The sequence below is a fragment of the Musa acuminata genome, chromosome BXJ2-4 (genome assembly GCF_036884655.1).
Source record: "Musa acuminata AAA Group cultivar baxijiao chromosome BXJ2-4, Cavendish_Baxijiao_AAA, whole genome shotgun sequence".
NCBI classification, from domain to species: domain Eukaryota; kingdom Viridiplantae; phylum Streptophyta; class Magnoliopsida; order Zingiberales; family Musaceae; genus Musa; species Musa acuminata.
This window is the reverse complement of record NC_088341.1, coordinates 1,692,681-1,712,638: the sequence shown is the minus strand read 5'-3', so window position 1 is coordinate 1,712,638 and position 19,958 is coordinate 1,692,681. Positions and strand designations below refer to the sequence as shown.

At 36.8% G+C, this 19,958-nt stretch overlaps 3 protein-coding genes across 9 annotated transcripts; all 3 read left to right on the top strand.

Annotated features, from left to right (window-relative positions):
* The first annotated feature begins 575 nt into the window (after positions 1-575).
* LOC135586147 (transcription termination factor MTERF15, mitochondrial-like) lies at positions 576-5,287 on the top strand. 2 transcript variants are annotated; one of them, XM_065102645.1, is made up of 2 exons: positions 576-1,901; positions 4,914-5,287. In XM_065102645.1, the coding sequence occupies exon 1, from the start codon at positions 701-703 to the stop codon at positions 1,871-1,873; it is 1,173 nt and encodes a 390-aa protein (XP_064958717.1). In that variant the 5' UTR covers positions 576-700; the 3' UTR covers positions 1,874-1,901; positions 4,914-5,287. The 2 variants fall into 2 exon arrangements, with proteins under 2 accessions (XP_064958717.1, XP_064958716.1); XM_065102644.1 differs by having other exon boundaries at positions 577-1,914.
* Positions 5,288-6,828: 1,541 nt separating this feature from the next.
* Positions 6,829-11,526, top strand: LOC135609407 (transcription termination factor MTERF4, chloroplastic-like). 3 transcript variants are annotated; one of them, XM_065102643.1, is made up of 3 exons: positions 6,829-9,751; positions 9,892-9,942; positions 11,296-11,526. In XM_065102643.1, the coding sequence occupies exon 1, from the start codon at positions 7,006-7,008 to the stop codon at positions 8,182-8,184; it is 1,179 nt and encodes a 392-aa protein (XP_064958715.1). In that variant the 5' UTR covers positions 6,829-7,005; the 3' UTR covers positions 8,185-9,751; positions 9,892-9,942; positions 11,296-11,526. The 3 variants fall into 3 exon arrangements, with proteins under 3 accessions (XP_064958715.1, XP_064958714.1, XP_064958713.1); XM_065102642.1 differs by having other exon boundaries at positions 11,188-11,526; XM_065102641.1 differs by having other exon boundaries at positions 6,829-9,942; positions 11,188-11,526.
* Positions 11,527-14,750: 3,224 nt separating this feature from the next.
* Positions 14,751-19,558, top strand: LOC135609406 (transcription termination factor MTERF4, chloroplastic-like). Of its 4 annotated transcripts, none has more exons than XR_010485770.1 (3): positions 14,751-16,109; positions 17,791-17,841; positions 19,168-19,558. XR_010485770.1 is itself a non-coding variant. In XM_065102640.1 (2 exons), exon 1 carries the CDS (start codon positions 14,909-14,911, stop codon positions 16,079-16,081), a length of 1,173 nt encoding a protein of 390 aa, XP_064958712.1. In that variant the 5' UTR covers positions 14,752-14,908; the 3' UTR covers positions 16,082-16,109; positions 19,168-19,558. The 4 variants fall into 4 exon arrangements, 2 of the variants coding, with proteins under 2 accessions (XP_064958712.1, XP_064958710.1); XR_010485769.1 differs by having other exon boundaries at positions 14,752-16,122; XM_065102640.1 differs by lacking the exon at positions 17,791-17,841 and having other exon boundaries at positions 14,752-16,109.
* Positions 19,559-19,958: the final 400 nt, after the last annotated feature.

The window sequence follows — 19,958 nt, the reverse complement described above, 5'->3', positions numbered from 1 at the left end:
GAATAAGATATATAATAAAATTGATTGAATTCTGATAACGGATATTAGCCAATATAAAGGATGTTCAGATTATAGTATGATTCCTTAAGGGACGCTCTTGATAGGAGAAACTCTCATAATTACTTATCATTGATCCTCAACTCTCACCTATAAATAGATCGGACCTCCTAGGGGCTAATGACATGATGTTTATATGATGTGACGGTCATGGACACATACACGAGATACTATATGTGATATTGAGAGATTACGATTCTTTTTTCATCCTCTCTTGTCTCTAAAACATTAATAACTATAGTCTTGTGAAAAGGTAGAAAGAGATGAATGTTAGGTTCTCCTTGTATATCGACATTTGATAGAGACGATTTTGCCCTACGCCAACTCATCTGTCACAAGGCCGACACCTATGGAGAGTTCCAGATCACCAGCTCCGAAATGGCACCATAATGTATTCTGATAACCACCCTACCTTATTAAGATCAAAAAATGATCAAGTGATTTAACTAATCTTATCCAAGGTCAACCAGTAAAATGACTAGGGAATAACTAGCCAACCAGAAAAATGTCGAACACGGTAACGCACTTCTAGGGTTTAAGACGCAGGTACTTCCGGCCTAATCGCGCTCCTCTATACGCAACTACGCCACCTTCGCTAGGTTTTGGTAAAGAGAAGGAACCTACGAAGAAGAAGAAGAAGACGATGACATTGATGAATAGGTCGCCCTACGTCTCTCTCTTGTCCAAAGCCCTTGCCTTCGTCCCTTGCTGTCGTCCGGCCGATGCTGCCCTTTTTCTCGCAACCCATTCTTACTCCGCCACCTCCGGTGCTCCACAGAGCAGCCTTATGGCTGAATACCTGGTCAGCTCCTGTGGCTTCGATCCAGATCAGGCGGCCAAAGCCTCGAAGCTCCTTGGCGGCGTCGAATCCCGCCACCAGCCTGACTCCGTCCTTGGCTTATTTAAAAGCTACGGTTTTGACAACACCCAGGTGAAAAAGGTCATATCTGCAAACCCCCGGTGGCTTCTCCTCGACGTGGAGAAGACCCTGGCTCCAAAGTTCCGAGCTTTGCAGGATCTGGGCTTCTCCTGCTCCGACATCACCCACCTCGTCAGATCGAATAACGACGTCACCAGCGACAAATCCGAGAACATCTTGTCCAAGATCCAATTATGGCAAGACCTCCTCGAGTCCAACGACTTTTTGGTAAACTTGTGCAAGAAAAACAGGAGGTTTCTCGGGTATAGCATCGAGAAGACGATCCAGCCTAACATTGAAATTCTAAGGGATTGCGGGATCACGGATCAGAAGCTCTCAATGATCATACGGCACCGCCCCCTCCTTATAACCCGGAATGCTGAAACCCTGAAGGCGTTAATCAGTCGTGTCGAGGGTTTGGGAGTACCTCGCACCTCAGGGATCTTCCCCCTTACCCTGTGTGTGCTCCAGAGAATCACCGAGAAGAACTTCAAGGCTCACTTGGAGTTCTTCAAGGGCTTCGGGTGGTCCGAGGATGATTTCCTTGCTGCATTCAGAAAGGTTCCTACGCTTGTGGGATTATCTTTAAAGAGTTTGCAGAGGAAGATGGAGTTCTTGGTAAATGAAGCCGGATGTGCTCCATCTCATCTTGCACTTCGGCCAGATATTTTGTTGTGCAGTTTGGAGAAAAGGTTGATGCCAAGGCATCAGATTGTGACAGGCCTGAAGTCTAGGGGAGTTTGCATCAGTAACCTTAGTATGTCTACATACGTGAAATATCCAGAGAAGAAATTTGTGGAGAAGTTCGTCAACTGCTACAAGGAGTATCCAGAACTCATTGAGTTGTATAATGGAGTCCCCAAAAACAGAACTGCATTTGTTCGTGGAAATGCATAATGCATAGCATAAGCTTTTGTACCCGCAAGTTATGTTTCCAGGTTCCAATTTTCCACTATCTGCATAACATGATCTACAGTTTTCAACCAAATAATTCCTGCCATTTACTTCGTTTTCTGTGAATGTAAGATGAGTTTGGATGCTTACATGTAGTAAGAAAATGAAGAATGTTGAGAATATTTGTGATGATATTGCCGATACAGTTAATTGCTTGTTGATAATCACTTGTGTTGACGCCACATAGAATTGTTATTCTTGTCCCATTCGTTTTAAGTCTACTGGAAGATATCAGACTTATGCAGGTTATTGGACACCTGAAGTTTTGAATTGATTTGACTATGGATATTTGGTAATTTAGGTTTCGAGTTTTGGTTAATTTTTCAAATGATAAGAAGTAGGATTCTTTTGGATGGTATGGTTGGATGCTTTGGTGATTTTGAGCTGGATGATGAGGCTTTTGATTTAGGGCAAGGGTTGGTCACCTTTTATATAAATTTACTAAAGTACCTCCTATCCAAAACCAAACCCGAAACCCAAAAAAGGGAAATGAGGTTGGGTTTCAATTTTTTGTATATTTTGTTTATCAAATTTTGTTCTCTTTCTTAAGTGATTAGTTTGAATCACTTCTTTCCTCTTGCTGATCGGTCAATTCAGTTGAAATTTCTCTCTTTATAAATGCAAAACCTTAATGAATACCAGGTTGCCACCATGATAGTTTGAAGCTGACTGTCTTCTTGAGAATGAAGTTGTAACTCTTAGATTTATGAAGGAAACCACACTTTCCGTATTGACAATGTTTTGTTCTCAATTTAAGCACTGGAATATACAAGTTGTCCTTTACCAATTTAAGCATTTGAATACGGGGGTGGTCTAAACTTCATGCACTTCAGCTCAGACTGGCCAACTCCATGTGGTCCGGCCTGAGCGACCAAGTTCCACGTGGCTGCATAAGGTCCTGCCCATTAAGACTGCTAGGGACTGGTTTGCAATGTATTGAAGAAATGATTGTAAATTTCAAGGACTGAATTGTAAATCGATAATAACTTTTTTGGACTCTGTATCCAATTTGGATGATCAATATAGTGTTAGGTGCCTCATAAACCTAGATTCTCTTTATGCTGACATGATGAAATTTTAATATGCTGTTATTAGTTCATATTTCTTTTGGCAATCAATTTTATATTGATGCGTCTATTGTAGCCTATAATTGACGCATATTAATATTTGTTAGAAGTGCCATGATGCATATGTTGGACACTTGAGCCTGTGAAAGGTTGTTGTTGCATGGTCGTGCAGCATGTTGATATATACATATATGGATGATTGGACAACATTGTCATTATTAGTAGGCAATTTTGAAAGGGATTAGTAGTCGTGAAACAAGCTTATAAGATATTCCTTGCATCTATAGAAAGACTTATTTCTACTGTTGCCGGGCACCACTTGATCCTAGTAATGGACTAATAGCAGGGAATGTGATATGAATTTAGTCTATAAGGAGGTTGCTTCATCCTGAGCAGTCGGACGAGTTCCGATGCAGCAAAGTGCACTAATGGATGTGCTTTTCTCATGATGAATTTGTGAGATCTTTTATTCTATGTTATGCTCTTTTTTCATTATTATTCTTATCTTTTGCTGATTGCATGAGACACAACTAGATTTCTTGACATCTTGTTTCTACTGAGATAATCCCTATCGATCTGAAAATTACATATTTCAGATGATCCATAGCTGGGGAACTAAGGATTGAGAAGTGTTCGGTTCTAGCAATGTGAAGATTGTTATCTGATATTTAATAAAAGTACAGTTAGATGTGTACGCCAGTAATAATGATGAGACTTGATGGGATCCATTTTCCATTATTGTCAATGAATATTATTATTGTGCTCTGTGCATTCCAGATGTCTGGATCATAAGTTTACGGAGGGTGTGATCCTCTCATTTTTTGGGTTGGGTCATATTGAGTGTTTGGTGCATAAAATGTTCTTATCAATCAAAAGTACTTGATTGTTAGCTCCATTTACAGAGTGTTTGGTGCAAAAGAAGTGGATTAGCAGTGATCTCGGAAATTGCTATTTTAGTAGGTGTTAGTGTCCAGAGGTTGTGTTGTATCGAGCATAAATTGTTCTTATCAATAAAAAATACTTGGGGTGTTAGCTCCATTTGCAGAGTGTTTGGTGCAAAAGAAGTGGATTAACAAGGTTCTTGGAAATTTCTCTTTTAGTATGTGTTACCTTCCAGAGGTTGGCATCTGTAGTGTGCTAGTTTGATTACATTGGTAAGGATATGTTGAACAAATTGGAAAAGTAAATATAATTCTAGGAGTTACTTTGCTAGGTAGAATTCAACCATTGCCAGTCTTGAGGTAATGAAAGAGAAATGAGACTTGCTGACTTCTTGTAGGCCAATTTCTCCCTTCCCAAAATGTATTTTGTCCGCTGTCAGATGACACCAATTTCAGCCTTCCTGAAATGTATTTTACCCACAGTCAGACTCAAGTCAAGATATTTCTGACTGTTAGAATCTTTGGTTATATCCATGATATGTAGTTATACTGGTTTATGCACTATGAAAATCCACATTTCAACTTTTTTGGCTTTTGCTACTATATGTTTCTTTTGCATCCTTTGTTCGGTGCCTTATTATTGTCAAAGCTGTAATAGCTATAAAACAAAATTGTGATCTGGAAGTCTAGTTAATATGTCAAATTATGCAGGTTGTTTTTATGTTACAAACTTGTGCTTCAATGTGACAATAGAGCATCTTTAACTTTATTGCCTAATAGCAACATGTAATCTCGAATTTGATTCCAGCCCTTGGTTCTCCAGATTCTTATATATGCTATTCTGTTCCTTTTCTTAAGAATTTGTTGTATTGTTATCTCTGGACAAATACATCAAAATAATCTTCCCTGAGGTATTGTTGCATGCTAATCTCCAGTAAATGTTTTGTGTCCTAGTTCCAATCTTTTGCATTGTGCTTTTCCTTAGATATTCATACATTATTGGCCTTGGAGAATTAACAGCAGTGTCTCTCGCAGGTAGGTACTTGGTTAAATTAAACTGAAGCACTGCTTACTCTTGTTGAGTTATCGGGATCAAGAGAAGTTTTAGATGACTTGCACCCTATCGCATGTTGATCATCGTAGAGATGTTTTCCTAACAAATGCTTGACTCGTTATCAGCGAAGAATTATACATGTACTGTACTGCCTCAGAACTAGCTGCTGGATAGGTTCAGTTTTTTTCAGTAGGAAAAGACTGATGCTCTTTGCAAGGCTTGATACTTTTTGTGGGGGATTTTGTCTCTAAAAGGACTGAGATCCTTTCAGAACTATGTATGTTCTAGGTTTTTTATGCTCTCTAAAATTGCTTGCTAAACAAGAAGATCAATTTATTTTTTCTCGTTTTTATCAGGTTTTGTTGGTAATGCGGTATCATCCCTGCTTCCCGTATTTAAGATTTCTGATAGGTGAGATGTTGAATCGGCTCATTATGGCTTGCAATTATTGTTATTGTTTTGTGTTCAAATATGCTTTAGACTAAGAAATGATATAGATCTGAGCATAAATTTTTGTAATTAGATCAAACCAAGAATGAGATATCTTGTTTTACATCATATCAAACTGATCTTTGTTTTAAATTTGTTTCCACCATATTGATGGTGATCAAGTGAAGTATGATGTGGAATTTATACTTTATAAAGACTAATGCACACAGCACAGCTGTTCATTTGACGACTTATTAGTTGTTATTTCTGAAAACATTGTTATTGGTCTATGTTGGTCCTTTCTGCTTTCATTTCATTGTTCTTATTCTCATGATTATTGTGAATATATAACCAAAATGTGCATATTCTCACCATCCTTTGGTTTTTCCAAAAGAAAAGAAAGGAAGAAAACTGTAATGCCTTGTATATTGAATCTACTGATCTTTAAGAAAAAAATAAGAAGAGAGATTCTGGAGATGAAAGCAACCAAATTCTAGCTAACTAGATTTTATGCCCGGATTCTTTTCCCCTTCTTTTGTTCCTATGAGATGCAAGTGAAGGGCAAATGTCACTCATTTCTTCACCGGATTTAGTGTCTCCTGCCATATTTTGCAGATAACCAAATGGAATTTTCGGGCGATTTCGGGAAGAAGGCTCACTTTTATTATTATTAATTTGTAGATAGAAGTTGCCTTGGGCATTGTTTCATAAATAGTGTATGTTTCTAGTAAGATAGTTGACATGTTTACGAGTCGTTGTCTGTTCTCTATCTAGTGAAAATCTAATGAGTAGATTCTTAAGTGAACAATGAGCGGTTTTGCCATTCACATCATAAATAGTTGATGGTTATGATGGCATTAAAGATTACATGAATTTTTTATTGTTGACTTTAACTTGATAATTAGAATACATATGTATTAGTTCATCAAATTTTATGATGGATTAGTTGTTTTCTAGCATTCATTCATGTATGTCGGGTCTTTTATAAAAAAATAATTTATAGTATTAGTTTTCTTATCGATGAAACCCTCCATATTCATTTTTACTTAGGTATTTTTATTTAGACAAAAAACACTCTTATATTTTAACTTATGTGACTTAATCATAGATATTATTTAAATAAATTATAATTTGATAATTAATTATAAAAGTTTTTAAAATAAAAATAGATATTAATCATTTTCGGTGCATATCTATTGATTTTAAAATGATTAGCATAGCTTTTTATATTTTTCTAAATTTCTGATAATTAATTATCAATTTTTTAATAGCTGATCAAGTCATTTTTAATAGAAGATTAAGGGTATATTTTTGTTCTAACTATAAAAAATAAACCCTAGATAAAAAAAATAATAGTGCAAATTTTTTCTAAAAGAACACCTTTTATTATCTTTAGTTGGCACGCAATAAATGTTTTGTCTCCCATCAACAAACTAAAAGTTGACGAAGAAAAAGAGACGCCTGCGGTCGCAGTAATCTCCGCCAGAAAAAAAAATGTCGAACACGGTAACGCACTTCTAGGGTTTAAGACGCAGGTACTTCCGGCCGAATCGCGCTCCTCTATACGCTGCTACGCCACCTTCGCTAGGTTTTGGTAAAGAGAAGGAACCAACAAAGAAGAAGAAGAAGAAGAAGAAGAAGACGATGACATTGATGAATAGGTCGCCCTACGTCTCTCTCTTGTCCAAAGCCCTTGCATTCGTCCCTTGCTGTCGTCCGGCCGATGCTGCCCTTTTTCTCGCAACCCATTCTTATTCCGCCGCCTCCGGTGCTCCAGAGAGCAGCCTTATGGCTGAATACCTGGTCAGCTCCTGTGGCTTCGATCCTGATCAGGCGGCCAAAGCCTCGAAGCTCCTTGGTCGCGTCGAATCCCGCCACCAGCCTGACTCCGTCCTTGGCTTTTTTAAAAGCTACGGTTTTGACAACACCCAGGTGAAAAAGGTCATATCTGCAAACCCCCGGTGGCTTCTCCTCGACGTGGAGAAGACCCTGGCCCCAAAGTTCCGAGCTTTGCAGGATCTGGGCTTCTCCTGCTCCGACATCACCCACCTCGTCAGATCGAATAACCACGTCATCAGCCACAAATCCCAGACCATCTTGTCCAAGATCCAATTATGGCAAGGCCTCCTCGGGTCCAACGACTTACTGATGAAGATATGCAAGAGAAACAGGTGGTTTCTCGGGTATAGCATCGAGAAGACGATCCAGCCTAACATTGAAATTCTAAGGGATTGCGGGATCACGGATCAGAAGCTCTCAATGATCCTAAGGCAATATCCCGTCCTCATAACCCAGAATGCTGAAACCCTGAAGGCGTTAATCAGTCGTGTCGAGGGTTTGGGAGTACCTCGCACCTCGGGGATGTTCCTCCTGATCCTGAGTGTGCTCCAGAGCATCTCCGAGAAGAACTTCAAGGCTCACTTGGAGTTCTTCAAGGGCTTCGGGTGGTCCGAGGATGATTTCCTTGCTGCATTCAGAAAGGCTCCTACGTTTGTGCGAATTTCTTTAAAGAGTTTGCAGAGGAAGATGGAGTTCTTGGTAAATGAAGCCGGATGTGCTCCATCTCATCTTGCTCTTCGGCCAGATATTTTGTTGTGCAGTTTGGAGAAAAGGTTGATGCCAAGGCATCAGATTGTGACAGGCCTGAAGTCTAGGGGAGTTTGCATCAGTAACCTTAGTATGTCTACATACGCGAAATATCCAGAGAAGAAATTTGTGGAGAAGTTCGTCAACCGCTACAAGGAGTATCCAGAACTCATTGAGTTGTATAATGGAGTCCCCAAAAATAGAACTGCATTTGATCGTGGAAATGCATATGCATAGCACAAACTTTTGTACCAGCAAGTTATGTTTCCAGGTTCCAATTTTCCACTATCCGCATAACATGATCTACAGTTTGCGACCAAATAATTCCTGCCATTTACTTCGTTTTCTGTGAATGTAAGATGAGTTTGGATGCTTACACGTAGTAAGAAAATGAAGAATGTTGAGAAGATTTGTGATGATATTGCCGATAGAGTTAATTGCTTGTTGATAATCACTTGTGTAGACGCCACATGGAATTGTTATTCTTGTCCCATTCGTTTTAAGTCTACTGGAAGATATCAGACTTATGTAGGTTATTGGACATGTGAAGTTTTGATTGATTTAACTATGGATATTTGGTAATTTAGGTTTCGAGTTTTGGTTATTTTTTCAAATGATAAGAAGTAGGATTCTTTTGGATGGTATGGTAGGATGCTTTGGTGATTTTGAGCTGGATGATGAGGCTTTTGATTTAGGGCAAGGGTTGGTCACCTTTTATATAAATTTACTAAAGTCCCTCATATCCTAAACCAAACCGAAAACCCAAAAAAGGTAGATGAGGTTGCGTTTCAATTTTTTGTATATTTTGTTTATCAAACTTTGTTCTCTTTCTTAAGTGATTAGTTTGAACCACTTCTTTCCTCTTGCTGATCGGTCAATTCAGTTGAAATTTCTCTCTTTATAAGTGCAAAACCTTAATGAATACCAGGTTGCCACCATGATAGTTTGAAGCTGACTGTCTTCTTGAGAATGAAGTTGTAACTCTTAGATTTATGAAGGAAACCACACTTTCCGTATTGACAATGTTTTGTTCTCAATTTAAGCACTGGAATGTACAAGTTGTCCTTTACCAATTTAAGCATTTGAGTACGGGGGTGGTCTAAACTTCATGCACTTCAGCTCAGACAGGCCAACTCCATGTGGTCCTGCCTTTGAGACCAAGTTCCACGTGGCTGCCTAAGGGCCTGCCCATTAAGACTGCTAGGGACTGGTTTGCAATGTAATGAAGAAATGATTGTAAATTTCAAGGACTGAATTGTAAATCGATAATAACTTTTTTGAACTCTGTATCCAATTTGGATGAGCAATATAGTGTTAGGTGCCTCATAAAACCTAGATTCTCTGTATGCTGACGTGATGAAATTTTAATATGCTGTTATTAGTTCATATTTCTTTTGGCAATAAATTTTATATTGATGCGTCTATTTTAGCCTATAATTGACGCATATTAATATTTGTTAGAAGTGCCATGATGCATAAGTTGGATGCTTGAGCATGTGAAAGGTTGTTGTTGCATGGTTGTGCAGCATGTTGATATATACATATATGGATGATTGAACAACATTGTCATTATTAGTAGGCAATTTTGAATGGGATTAGTAGTCGTCAAACAAGCTTATAAGATATTCCTTGCATCTATAGAAAGGCGTATTTCTACTGTTGCCGGGCACCACTTGATCCTAGTAATGGACTAATAGCAGGTAATGTGATATGAATTTAGTCTATAAGGAGGTAGCTTCATCCCTCGGACGAGTTCCGATGCAGCAAAGTGCACTGATGGATGTGCTTTTCTCATGATGAATTTGTGAGATCTTTTATCCTAATTTATGCTCTTTTTTCATTATTATTCTTATCTTTAGCTGATTGCGTGGGACACAACTAGATTTCTTGATGTCTTGTTTCTACTAAGATAATCCCTATCGATGTGAAAATTACATATTTCAGATGATCCGTAGCTGGGGAGCTAAGGATTGAGAAGTGTTCGGTTCTAGCAAGGTGAAGATTGTTATCTGATATTTAATAAAAGTATAGTTAGATGTTTACTCCAGTATTAATGATGAGACTTGGTGAGATGTATTTTCAATTATTGTCAATGAATATCATTATTGTGCTCTGTGCGTTACAGATGTTCTGCTTATAAGTTTATGGAGGGTGTGATCCTCTCATTTTGTGGATCGGGTCATATTGAGTGTTTGGTGCATAAAATGTTCTTATCAATCAAAAGTACTTGATTGTTAGCTCCATTTACAGGGTGTTTGGTGCAAAAGAAGTGGATTAGCAGTGATCTCGGAAATTGCTATTTTAGTAGGTGTTACTGTCCAGAGGTTGTGTTGTATCGATCATAAATTGTTCTTATCAATAAAAAATACTTGGGGTGTTAGCTCCTTTTGCGGAGTGTTTGGTGCAAAAGAAGTGGATTAACAATGTTCTTGGAAATTGCTCTTTTAGTATGTGTTACCTTCCAGAGGTTGGCATCTGCAGTGTGCTAGTTTGATTACATTAGTAAGGATATGTTGAACAAATTGGAAAAGGAAATATAATTCTAGGAGTTACTTTGCTAGGGAGAATTCAACCATTGCCTGCCTTCAGGTAATGAAAGAGAAATGAGACTTGCTGACTTCTTGTAGGCCAATTTCTCCCTTCCCAAAATGTATTTTGTCCGCTGTCAGATGACACCAATTTCAGCCTTCCTGAAATGTGTTTTACCCACAGTCAGACTCAAGTCAAGATATTTCTAAGAGTTAGAATCTTTTGTTATATTTATGATATGTAGTTATACTATGAAAATCCACATTTCAACTTTTTTGGCTTTTGCTACTATATGTTTCTTTTGCATCCTTTGTTTGGTGTCTTATTTTTGTCAAAGCTGTAATAGCTATCAAACAAAAAGTTGATCTGGAAGTCTAGTTAATATGTCAAATTATGCAGGTTGTTTTTATGTTACAAACTTGTGCTTCAATGTGACAATAGAGCATCTCTAAATTTATTGCCTAATGGCAACATGTAATCTCGAATTTGATTCCACCCTTGGTTCTCCAGATTCTTATATAGTATAGCATGCTAGTCTCAGCCATTCGTCCTATTTTTAATCTTTTGGTGTGTTCCTTTTCTAAAGACTTTGTTGTATTGTTTTCTCTGTACAAATACATCAAAATAATCTTCCAATCTTTTGCGTTGAGCTTTTTCTCAGGTATTCATACATTATTGGCCTTGTAGAATTAACAGCAGTGTCTCTGGCAGGTACGTACTTGGTCAAATTAAACTGAAGCACTGCTTACTCTTGTTGAGTTATCGGGATCAAGAGAAGCTTTGGATGACTTGCACCCTAACGCATGTTGATCATCGTAGAGACGTTTGGGAAACAGGAGTTCGGAGGAGAGGAACTCTCTTGATGCTGCAAAGTCTAGAAGACCCTACTACTACTGCGCACAAAACAAGTGAGCAAAAGTTTTCGGGTGATTTCGAAGATGTCTCACTTTTTTTATTATTATTTTCCTAAAAGATGTCTCATATTTCTCTATTTCTCAAATGATACCTTCTATTTTGAATAATACTGAAAGTATTTCTTACCAGCCTCAATGATATTTTTCCCACTAGTTTCATAGATACCTTATAGACCGATCTATGGTGTTTGAATCTAAGTTGATGGATTGGTTTGTACAGTAGCATGATCTGATTCATATGATTTACACAGTAGTTTGGTCATCAAAATGAGAATCAAAAATTAATTTTTATAGTATTTTGATCATCATAATAAAAATATTATAAATAACCTGAATAGACTCAGTCAAACCAACTACACATCTACGATCAACGATAATCAAAGATTTTTCAATTGCTTTACACCTTATAAAAACACTATAATGTTATTTAAAAATACTATAACTGAGAAATCCAAACATACTACAAACCATTTGATATATCATATATTTAAAATAATTTAACAATAATATCATCCAAATAAGAGTAAAATTAGTTTATTATAGTGTTTTTATTAGCCATCATAGGAATTTCCCACTTAGCACGTATAGTGTTTTTATTAACCATAAGGCTGCTCTCTGGAGCACCGGAGGCGGCCCATTAATTTATAAGATATTCTCCCACTTAGCACGTATTTTGATATTCCTTTCTATTGACTAATAGTTTTCATCAAAATCTAATTAATTTTATTATATATCTTATTCAATTATAAAGAGTCATATATTCTAATAATTTTGAGATGATAAATTGAAAAGAGATTTTGAGTTACTTTGTATAAAGAGCTAGCTAGATCAAGTATATATCCCTTAAACTGACAGAATAATTTTTCGATATTGAAAAATAATAAAGAGTGAGAATTAGCCGTGAGATATATTACCCAAATTATTTGATTCCGTCGAAGGATATATATACCAATTACAATGTTTGTCAATATGTTAAATCAAATATAATCGATTCTAAATCAAAGTTAATCATCAGGATACTTTCTTAATCTTGGTATGGATATAATAAGTTAATGATAATAGGATGAATGACTTTCTATTTTTAGTGTGAACATGATCATCTAATTATTATTAATTTCTAGATAGAAGTTGCCTTGGGCATTGTTTCATAGATAGTGTATGTTTCTAGTAAGATAGTTGACATGTTTACGAGTCGTTGTCTGTTCTCTATCTAGTGAAAATCTATTGAGTAGATTCTTAAGTGAACAATGAGCAGTTTTGCCATTCACATCATAAATAGTTGATGGTTATGATGGCATTAAAGATTACGAGGTTCTATTGACAAGGATTGGGTCCGATCATCACTTGACCGTCAGCAATCTTGCATGATAGGCCAGCATTAGGGGTTGCCCAACGCATTCCTTCCGATGCTTAAGTCAGTGAAAGGGGAAAGATAGTAGTGTAAGCTGTATGACTAGGTTAGTGTATAGAGAGTCCCCCCTCTCAGCGTGAGTTAATGAGTTCCTTTTTATACTTGATCCCTAGGCCTTTTATTGGTTGGCCTTGGATAAGATTAGCAAAATCACCTGATTATTCTTTGATCTTAATAAAGTAGGATGGTTATCGACACTATGGTGCCATTTCGAAGCTAATGACCTGAAACTCTCCATAGGTGTTGGCCTTAGTGGTAGATGAGTTTGTGTGGGGCAAAATCGTTTATATCAAATGTCGATCTACAAGGAGAACTAAACACTCCTCATCTCTTTCTACCTTTTCACAAGATTATAGTTATTAATGGTTCAGAGACAAGAGAGGATGAGAAAGGAACCGTAATCTCTCATTGTCACATATTGTATCTCGTGTATGTGTTCATGACCATTACATCACATAAACATCATGTCATTAGTCCCTATGAGGTCCCATCTATTTATAGACGAGAGTAGAGAGTCTATGATAAATAATTAAGAGAGTTCCTCCCATCAAGGGCACCCCCTAAGGAATCATACTATAATATAAACTTTCTTTCTATTGGCTAATATCCATTATCATAATCTAATTAGTTTTATTATATATCTTATTCAATTATAAAGGGTCACATATTTGATATTCTCTCACTTAGCCCATTAATTTATAAGATATTCTCTCACTTGGCACATATTTTGATATTTCTTTCTATTGACTAATATTCGTCATTAAAATCTAATTAATTTTATTATATATCTTATTCAATTATAAAGAGTCATGTATTCTAATAATTTTGAGATGATAAATTGAAAAGAGATTTTGAGTTACTTTGTATAAAGAGCTAGCTAGATCAAGTATATATCCCTTAAACTGACAGAATAATTTTTCGATATTGAAAAATAATAAAGAGTGAGAATTAGCCGTGAGATATATTACCCAAATTATTTGATTCCGTCGAAGGATATATATACCAATTACAATATTTGTCAATATGTTAAATCAAATATAATCGAATCTAAATCAATGTTAATCATCGGGATACTTTCTTAATCTTGGTATGGATATAATAAGTTAATGATTATAGGATGAATGACTTTCTATTTTTAGTGTGAACATGATCATCTAATTATTATTAATTTCTAGATAGAAGTTGCCTTGGGCATTGTTTCATAGATAGTGTATGTTTCTAGTAAGATAGTTGACATATTTACGAGTCGTTGTCTGTTCTCTATCTAGTGAAAATATAATGAGTAGATTCTTAAGTGAACAATGAGCGGTTTTGCCATTCACATCATAAATAGTTGATGGTTATGATGGCATTAAAGATTACATGAATTTTTTATTATTGACTTTAACTTGATAATTAGAATACATATGTATTAGTTCATCAAATTTTATGATGGATTAGTTGTTTTCTAGCATTCATTCGTCGGGTCTTTTATAAAAAAATAATTTATCCATATTCATTTTTACTTAGGTATTTTTATTTAGACAAAAAACACTCTTATATTTTAACTTATGTGACTTAATCATAGATATTATTTAAATAAATTATAATTTGATAATTAATTATAAAAATTTTTAAAATAAAAATAGATATTAATCATCTTCGATGCATATCTATTGATTTTAAAATGATTAGCATAGCTTTTTATATTTTTTTTAAAATTTTTGATATCAATTTTTTAATAGCTGATCAAGTCATTTTTAATAGAAGATTAAGGGTATATTTTTGTTCTAACTATAAAAAATAAACCCTAGATAAAAAAATAATAGTGCAAATTTTTTCTAAAAGAACACCTTTTATTATCTTTAGTTAGCACGCAATAAAAGTTGTTTCTCCCCTCAACAAACTAAAAGTTGACAAAGAAAAAAAAGACTCCTGCGGTCGCAGTAATCTCCGCCAGAAAAAAAAAATGTCGAACACGGTAACGCACTTCTAGGGTTTAAGACGCAGGTACTTCCGGCCAAAACGCGCTCCTCTATACGCAGCTACGCCACCTTCGCTAGGTTTTGGTAAAGAGAAGGAACCTACAAAGAAGAAGAAGAAGAAGAAGAAGAAGAAGAAGAAGACGATGACATTGATGAATAGGTCGCCCTACGTCTCTCTCTTGTCCAAAGCCCTTGCATTCGTCCCTTGCTGTCGTCCGGCCGATGCTGCCCTTTTTCTCGCAACCCATTCTTATTCCGCCGCCTCCGGTGCTCCAGAGAGCAGCCTTATGGCTGAATACCTGGTCAGCTACTGTGGCTTCCATCCTGATCAGGCGGCCAAAGCCTCGAAGCTCCTTGGTCGCGTCGAATCCCGCCACCAGCCTGACTCCGTCCTTGGCTTTTTTAAAAGCTACGGTTTTGACAACACCCAGGTGAAAAAGGTCATATCTGCAAACCCCCGGTGGCTTCTCCTCGACGTGGAGAAGACCCTGGCCCCAAAGTTCCGAGCTTTGCAGGATCTGGGCTTCTCCTGCTCCGACATCACCCACCTCGTCAGATCGAATAACCACGTCATCAGCGACAAATCCCAGACCATCTTGTCCAAGATCCAATTATGGCAATGCCTCCTCGGGTCCAACGACTTACTGATGAACTTGTGCAAGAAAAACAGGAGGTTTCTCGGGTATAGCATCGAGAAGACGATCCAGCCTAACACTGAAATTCTAAGGGATTGCGGGATGACGGATCAGAAGCTCTCAATGATCCTAAGGCAATATCCTCTCCTCATAACCCGGAATGCTGAAACCCTGAAGGCGTTAATCAGTCGTGCCGAGGGTTTGGGAGTAGCTTGCACCTCAGGGATGTTCCCCTTGACCCTGACTGTGCTCCACAACGTCTCCGAGAATAACTTCAAGGCTCACTTGGAGTTCTTCGAGGGCTTCGGGTGGTCCGAGGATGATTTCCTTGCTGCATTCAGAAAGGCTCCTACGTTTGTGCAAATTTCTTTAAAGAGTTTGCAGAGGAAGTTGGAGTTCTTGGTAAATGAAGCCGGATGTGCTCCATCTCATATTGCACTTCGGCCAGATATTTTGTTGTGCAGTTTGGAGAAAAGGTTGATGCCAAGGCATCAGATTGTGACAGGCCTGAAGTCTAGGGGAGTTTGCATCAGTAACCTTAGTATGTCTACATACGTGAAATATTCAGAGAAGAAATTTGTGGAGAAGTTCGTCAACCGCTACAAGGAGTATCCAGAACTCATTGAGTTGTATAATGGAGTCCCCAAAAACATCACTGCATTTGATCGTGGAAATGCATAATGCATAGCACAAGCTTTTGTACCAGCAAGTTATGTTTCCAGGTTCCAATTTTCCACTATCCGCATAACATGATCTACAGTTTGCGACCAAATAATTCCTGCCATTTACTTCGTTTCTGTGAATGTAATATGAGTTTGGATGCTTACATGTAGTAAGAAAATGAAGAATGTTGAGAAGATTTGTGATGAAATTGCCGATAGAGTTAATTGCTTGTTTATAATCACTTGTGTAGACGCCACATAGAATTGTTATTCTTGTCCCATTTGTTTTAAGTCTACTGGAAGATATCAGACTTATGTAGGTTATTGGACACCTGAAGTTTTGAATTGATTTGACTTCGGATATTTGGTAATTTAGGTTTCGAGTTTTGGTTAATTTTTTCAAATGATAAGAAGTAGGATTCTTTTGGATGGTATGGTTGGATGCTTTGGTGATTTTGAGCTGGATGATGAGGCTTTTGATTTAGGGCAAGGGTTGGTCACCTTTTATATAAATTTACTAAAGTCCCTCCATTCCAAAACCAAACCCGAAACCCAAAAAAGGGAAATGAGGTTGGGTTTCAATTTTTTGTATATTTTGTTTATCAAATTTTGTTCTCTTTCTTAAGTGATTAGTTTGAACCACTTCTTTCTTCTTGCTGATCGGTCAATTCAGTTGAAATTTCTCTCTTTATAAATGCAAAACCTTAATGAATACCAGGTTTCCACCATGATAGTTTGAAGCTGACTGTCTTCTTGAGAATGAAGTTGAAACTCTTAGATTTATGAAGGAAACCACACTTTCCGTATTGCCAATGTTTTGTTCTCAATTTAAGCACTGGAATGTACAAGTTGTCCTTTACCAATTTAAGCATTTGAGTACGGGGGTGGTCTAAACTTCATGCACTTCAGCTCAGACAGGCCAACTCCATGTGGTCCTGCCTGTGAGACCAAGTTCCACGTGGCTGCCTAAGGTCCTGCCCATTAAGACTGCTAGGGACTGGTTTGCAATGTATTGAAGAAATGATTGTAAATTTTGAGGACTGAATTGTAAATCAATAATAACTTTTTTGGACTCTGTATCCAATTTGGATGATCAATATAGTGTTAGGTGCCTCATAAAACCTAGATTCTCTTTATGCTGACATGATGAAATTTTAATATGCTGTTATTAGATCATATTTCTTTTGGCAATCAATTTTATATTGATGCCTCTATTGTAGCCTATAATTAATATTTGTTAGAAGTGCCATGATGCATAAGTTGGACGCTTGAGCATGTGAAAGGATGTTGTTGCATGGTTGTGCAGCATGTTGATATATACATATATGGATGATTGAACAACATTGTCATGATTAGTAGGCAATTTTGAAAGGGATTAGTAGTCGTCATAGAAGCTTATAAGATATTCCTTGCATCCATAGAAAGACGTATTTCTACTGTTGCCGGGCACCACTTGATCCTAGTAATGGACTAATAGCAGGGAATGTGATATGAATTTAGTCTATAAGGAGGTTGCTTCATCCTGAGCAGTCGGACGAGTTCCGATGCAGCAAAGTGCACTAATGGATGTGCTTTTCTCATGATGAATTTGTGAGATCTTTTATTCTAAGTTATACTCTTTTTTCATTATTATTCTTATCTTTTGCTGATTGCATGAGACAACTAGATTTCTTGACATCTTGTTTCTACTAAGATAATCCCTATCGATCTGAAAATTACATATTTCAGATGATCCGTAGCTGGGGAACTATGGATTGAGAAGTGTTCGATTCTAGCAAGGTGAAGATTGTTATATGATATTTAATAAAAGTATAGTTAGATGTTTACTCCAGTAATAATGATGACACTTGATGGGATGTATTTTCAGTTATTGTCAATGAATATTATTATTGTGCTTTGTGCGTTACAGATGTCGGGATCATAAATTTCCGGAGGGTGCGATCCTCTCATTTTTTGGGTTGGGTCATATTGAGTGTTCAGTGCATAAAATGTTCTTATCAATCAAAAGTACTTGATTGTTAGCTCCATATGCAGGGTGTTTGGTGCAAAAGAAGCGGATTAGCAGTGATCTAGGAAATTGATATTTTAGTAGGTGTTACTGTCCAGAGGTTGTCTTGTATCGATCATAAATTGTTCTTATCAATAAAAAATACTTGGGGTGTTAGCTCCATTTGCAGAGTGTTTGGTGCAAAAGAAGTGGATTAACAAGGTTCTTGGAAATTGCTCTTTTAGTATGTGTTACCTTCCAGAGGTTGGCATCTGCAGTGTGCTAGTTTGATTACATTAGTAAGGATATGTTGAACAAATTGGAAAAGGAAATATAATTCTAGGAGTTACTTTGCTAGGGAGAATTCAACCATTGCCAGCCTTCAGGTAATGAAAGAGAAATGAGACTTGCTGACTTCTTGTAGGCCAATTTCCCCCTTCCCAAAATGTATTTTGTCCGCTGTCAGATGACACTAATTTCAGCCTTCCTGAAATGTATTTTACCCACAGTCAGACTGAAGTCAAGATATTTCTAACCGTTAGAATCTTTGGTTATATTTATGATATGTAGTTATACTGGTTTATGTACTATGAAAATCCACATTTCAACATTTTTGGCTTTTGCTACTATATGTTTCTTTTGCATCCTTTGTTCGGTGTCTTATTTTTGTCAAAGCTGTAATAGCTATCAAACAAAAATGTGATCTGGAAGTCTAGTTAATATGTCAAATTATGCAGGTTGTTTTTATGTTACAAACTTGTGCTTCAATGTGACAATAGGGCATCTCTAAATATATTGCCTAATGGCAACATGTAATCTCAAATTTGATTCCAGCCCTTTGTTCTCCAGATTCTTATATATGCTATTCTGTTGTAGTATAGCATGATATTCTCAGCCATTCGTCCGATTTTTAATATTTTGGTGTGTTCCTTTTCTTAAGACTTTGTTGTTTTGTTGTCTCTGGACAAATACGTCAATATAACTTCCCTGAGGTATTGTAGCATGCTAATCTCCAGTAAATGTTGTATGTGTCCTAGTTCCAATCTTTTGCATTGTGCTTTTTCTTAGGTATTCATACATTATTGGCCTTGGAGAATTAACAGCAGTGTCTCTGGCAGGTAGGTACTTGGTTAAATTAAACTGAAGCACTGCTTACTCCTGTTGAGTTATCGGGATCAAGAGAAGTTTTAGATGACTTGCACCCTATCGCATGTTGATCATCGTAGAGATGTTTTCCTAACAAAGGCTTGAGTCGTTATCAGCGAAGAATTATACATGTACTGTACTGCCTCATAACTAGCTGCTGGATAGGGTCAGGTTCTTTCAGTAGGAAAAGACTGATGCTGTTTGCAAGGCTTGATACTTTTTGTGGGGGATTTTGTCTCTAAAAGGACTGAGATCCTTTCAACTTGTAGAACTATATATGTTCTAGGATTTTATGCCCTCTAAAATTGCTTGCTAAACAAGATCAATTTATTTTTTATCGTTATTATCAGGTTTTGTTGGTAATGCGGTATCATCCCTGCTTCCCGAATTTAAGATTTCTGATTGGCAACATCTGCTCATTATGGCTTGCAATTAATGTTATTGTTGTGTGTTCAAATATACTCTAGACTAAGAAATGATATAGATCTGAGCATAACTTTTTGTAATTAGATCAAACAAAGAATGAGATATCTTGTTTTACATCATATCAAACTGAACTTTCTTTTAAATTTGTTTCCACCATATTGATGGAGATCAAGTGAAGTATGATGTGGAATTTATACTTTATAAAGACTAATGCACACAGCACTGCTGTTCATTTGACGACCTATCGGTTGTATTTTCTGAAAACATAGATATTGGTCCTGTCTGCAGTCATATCATTGTTCTTATTCTCATCATTGTTGAGAATATATAACCAAAA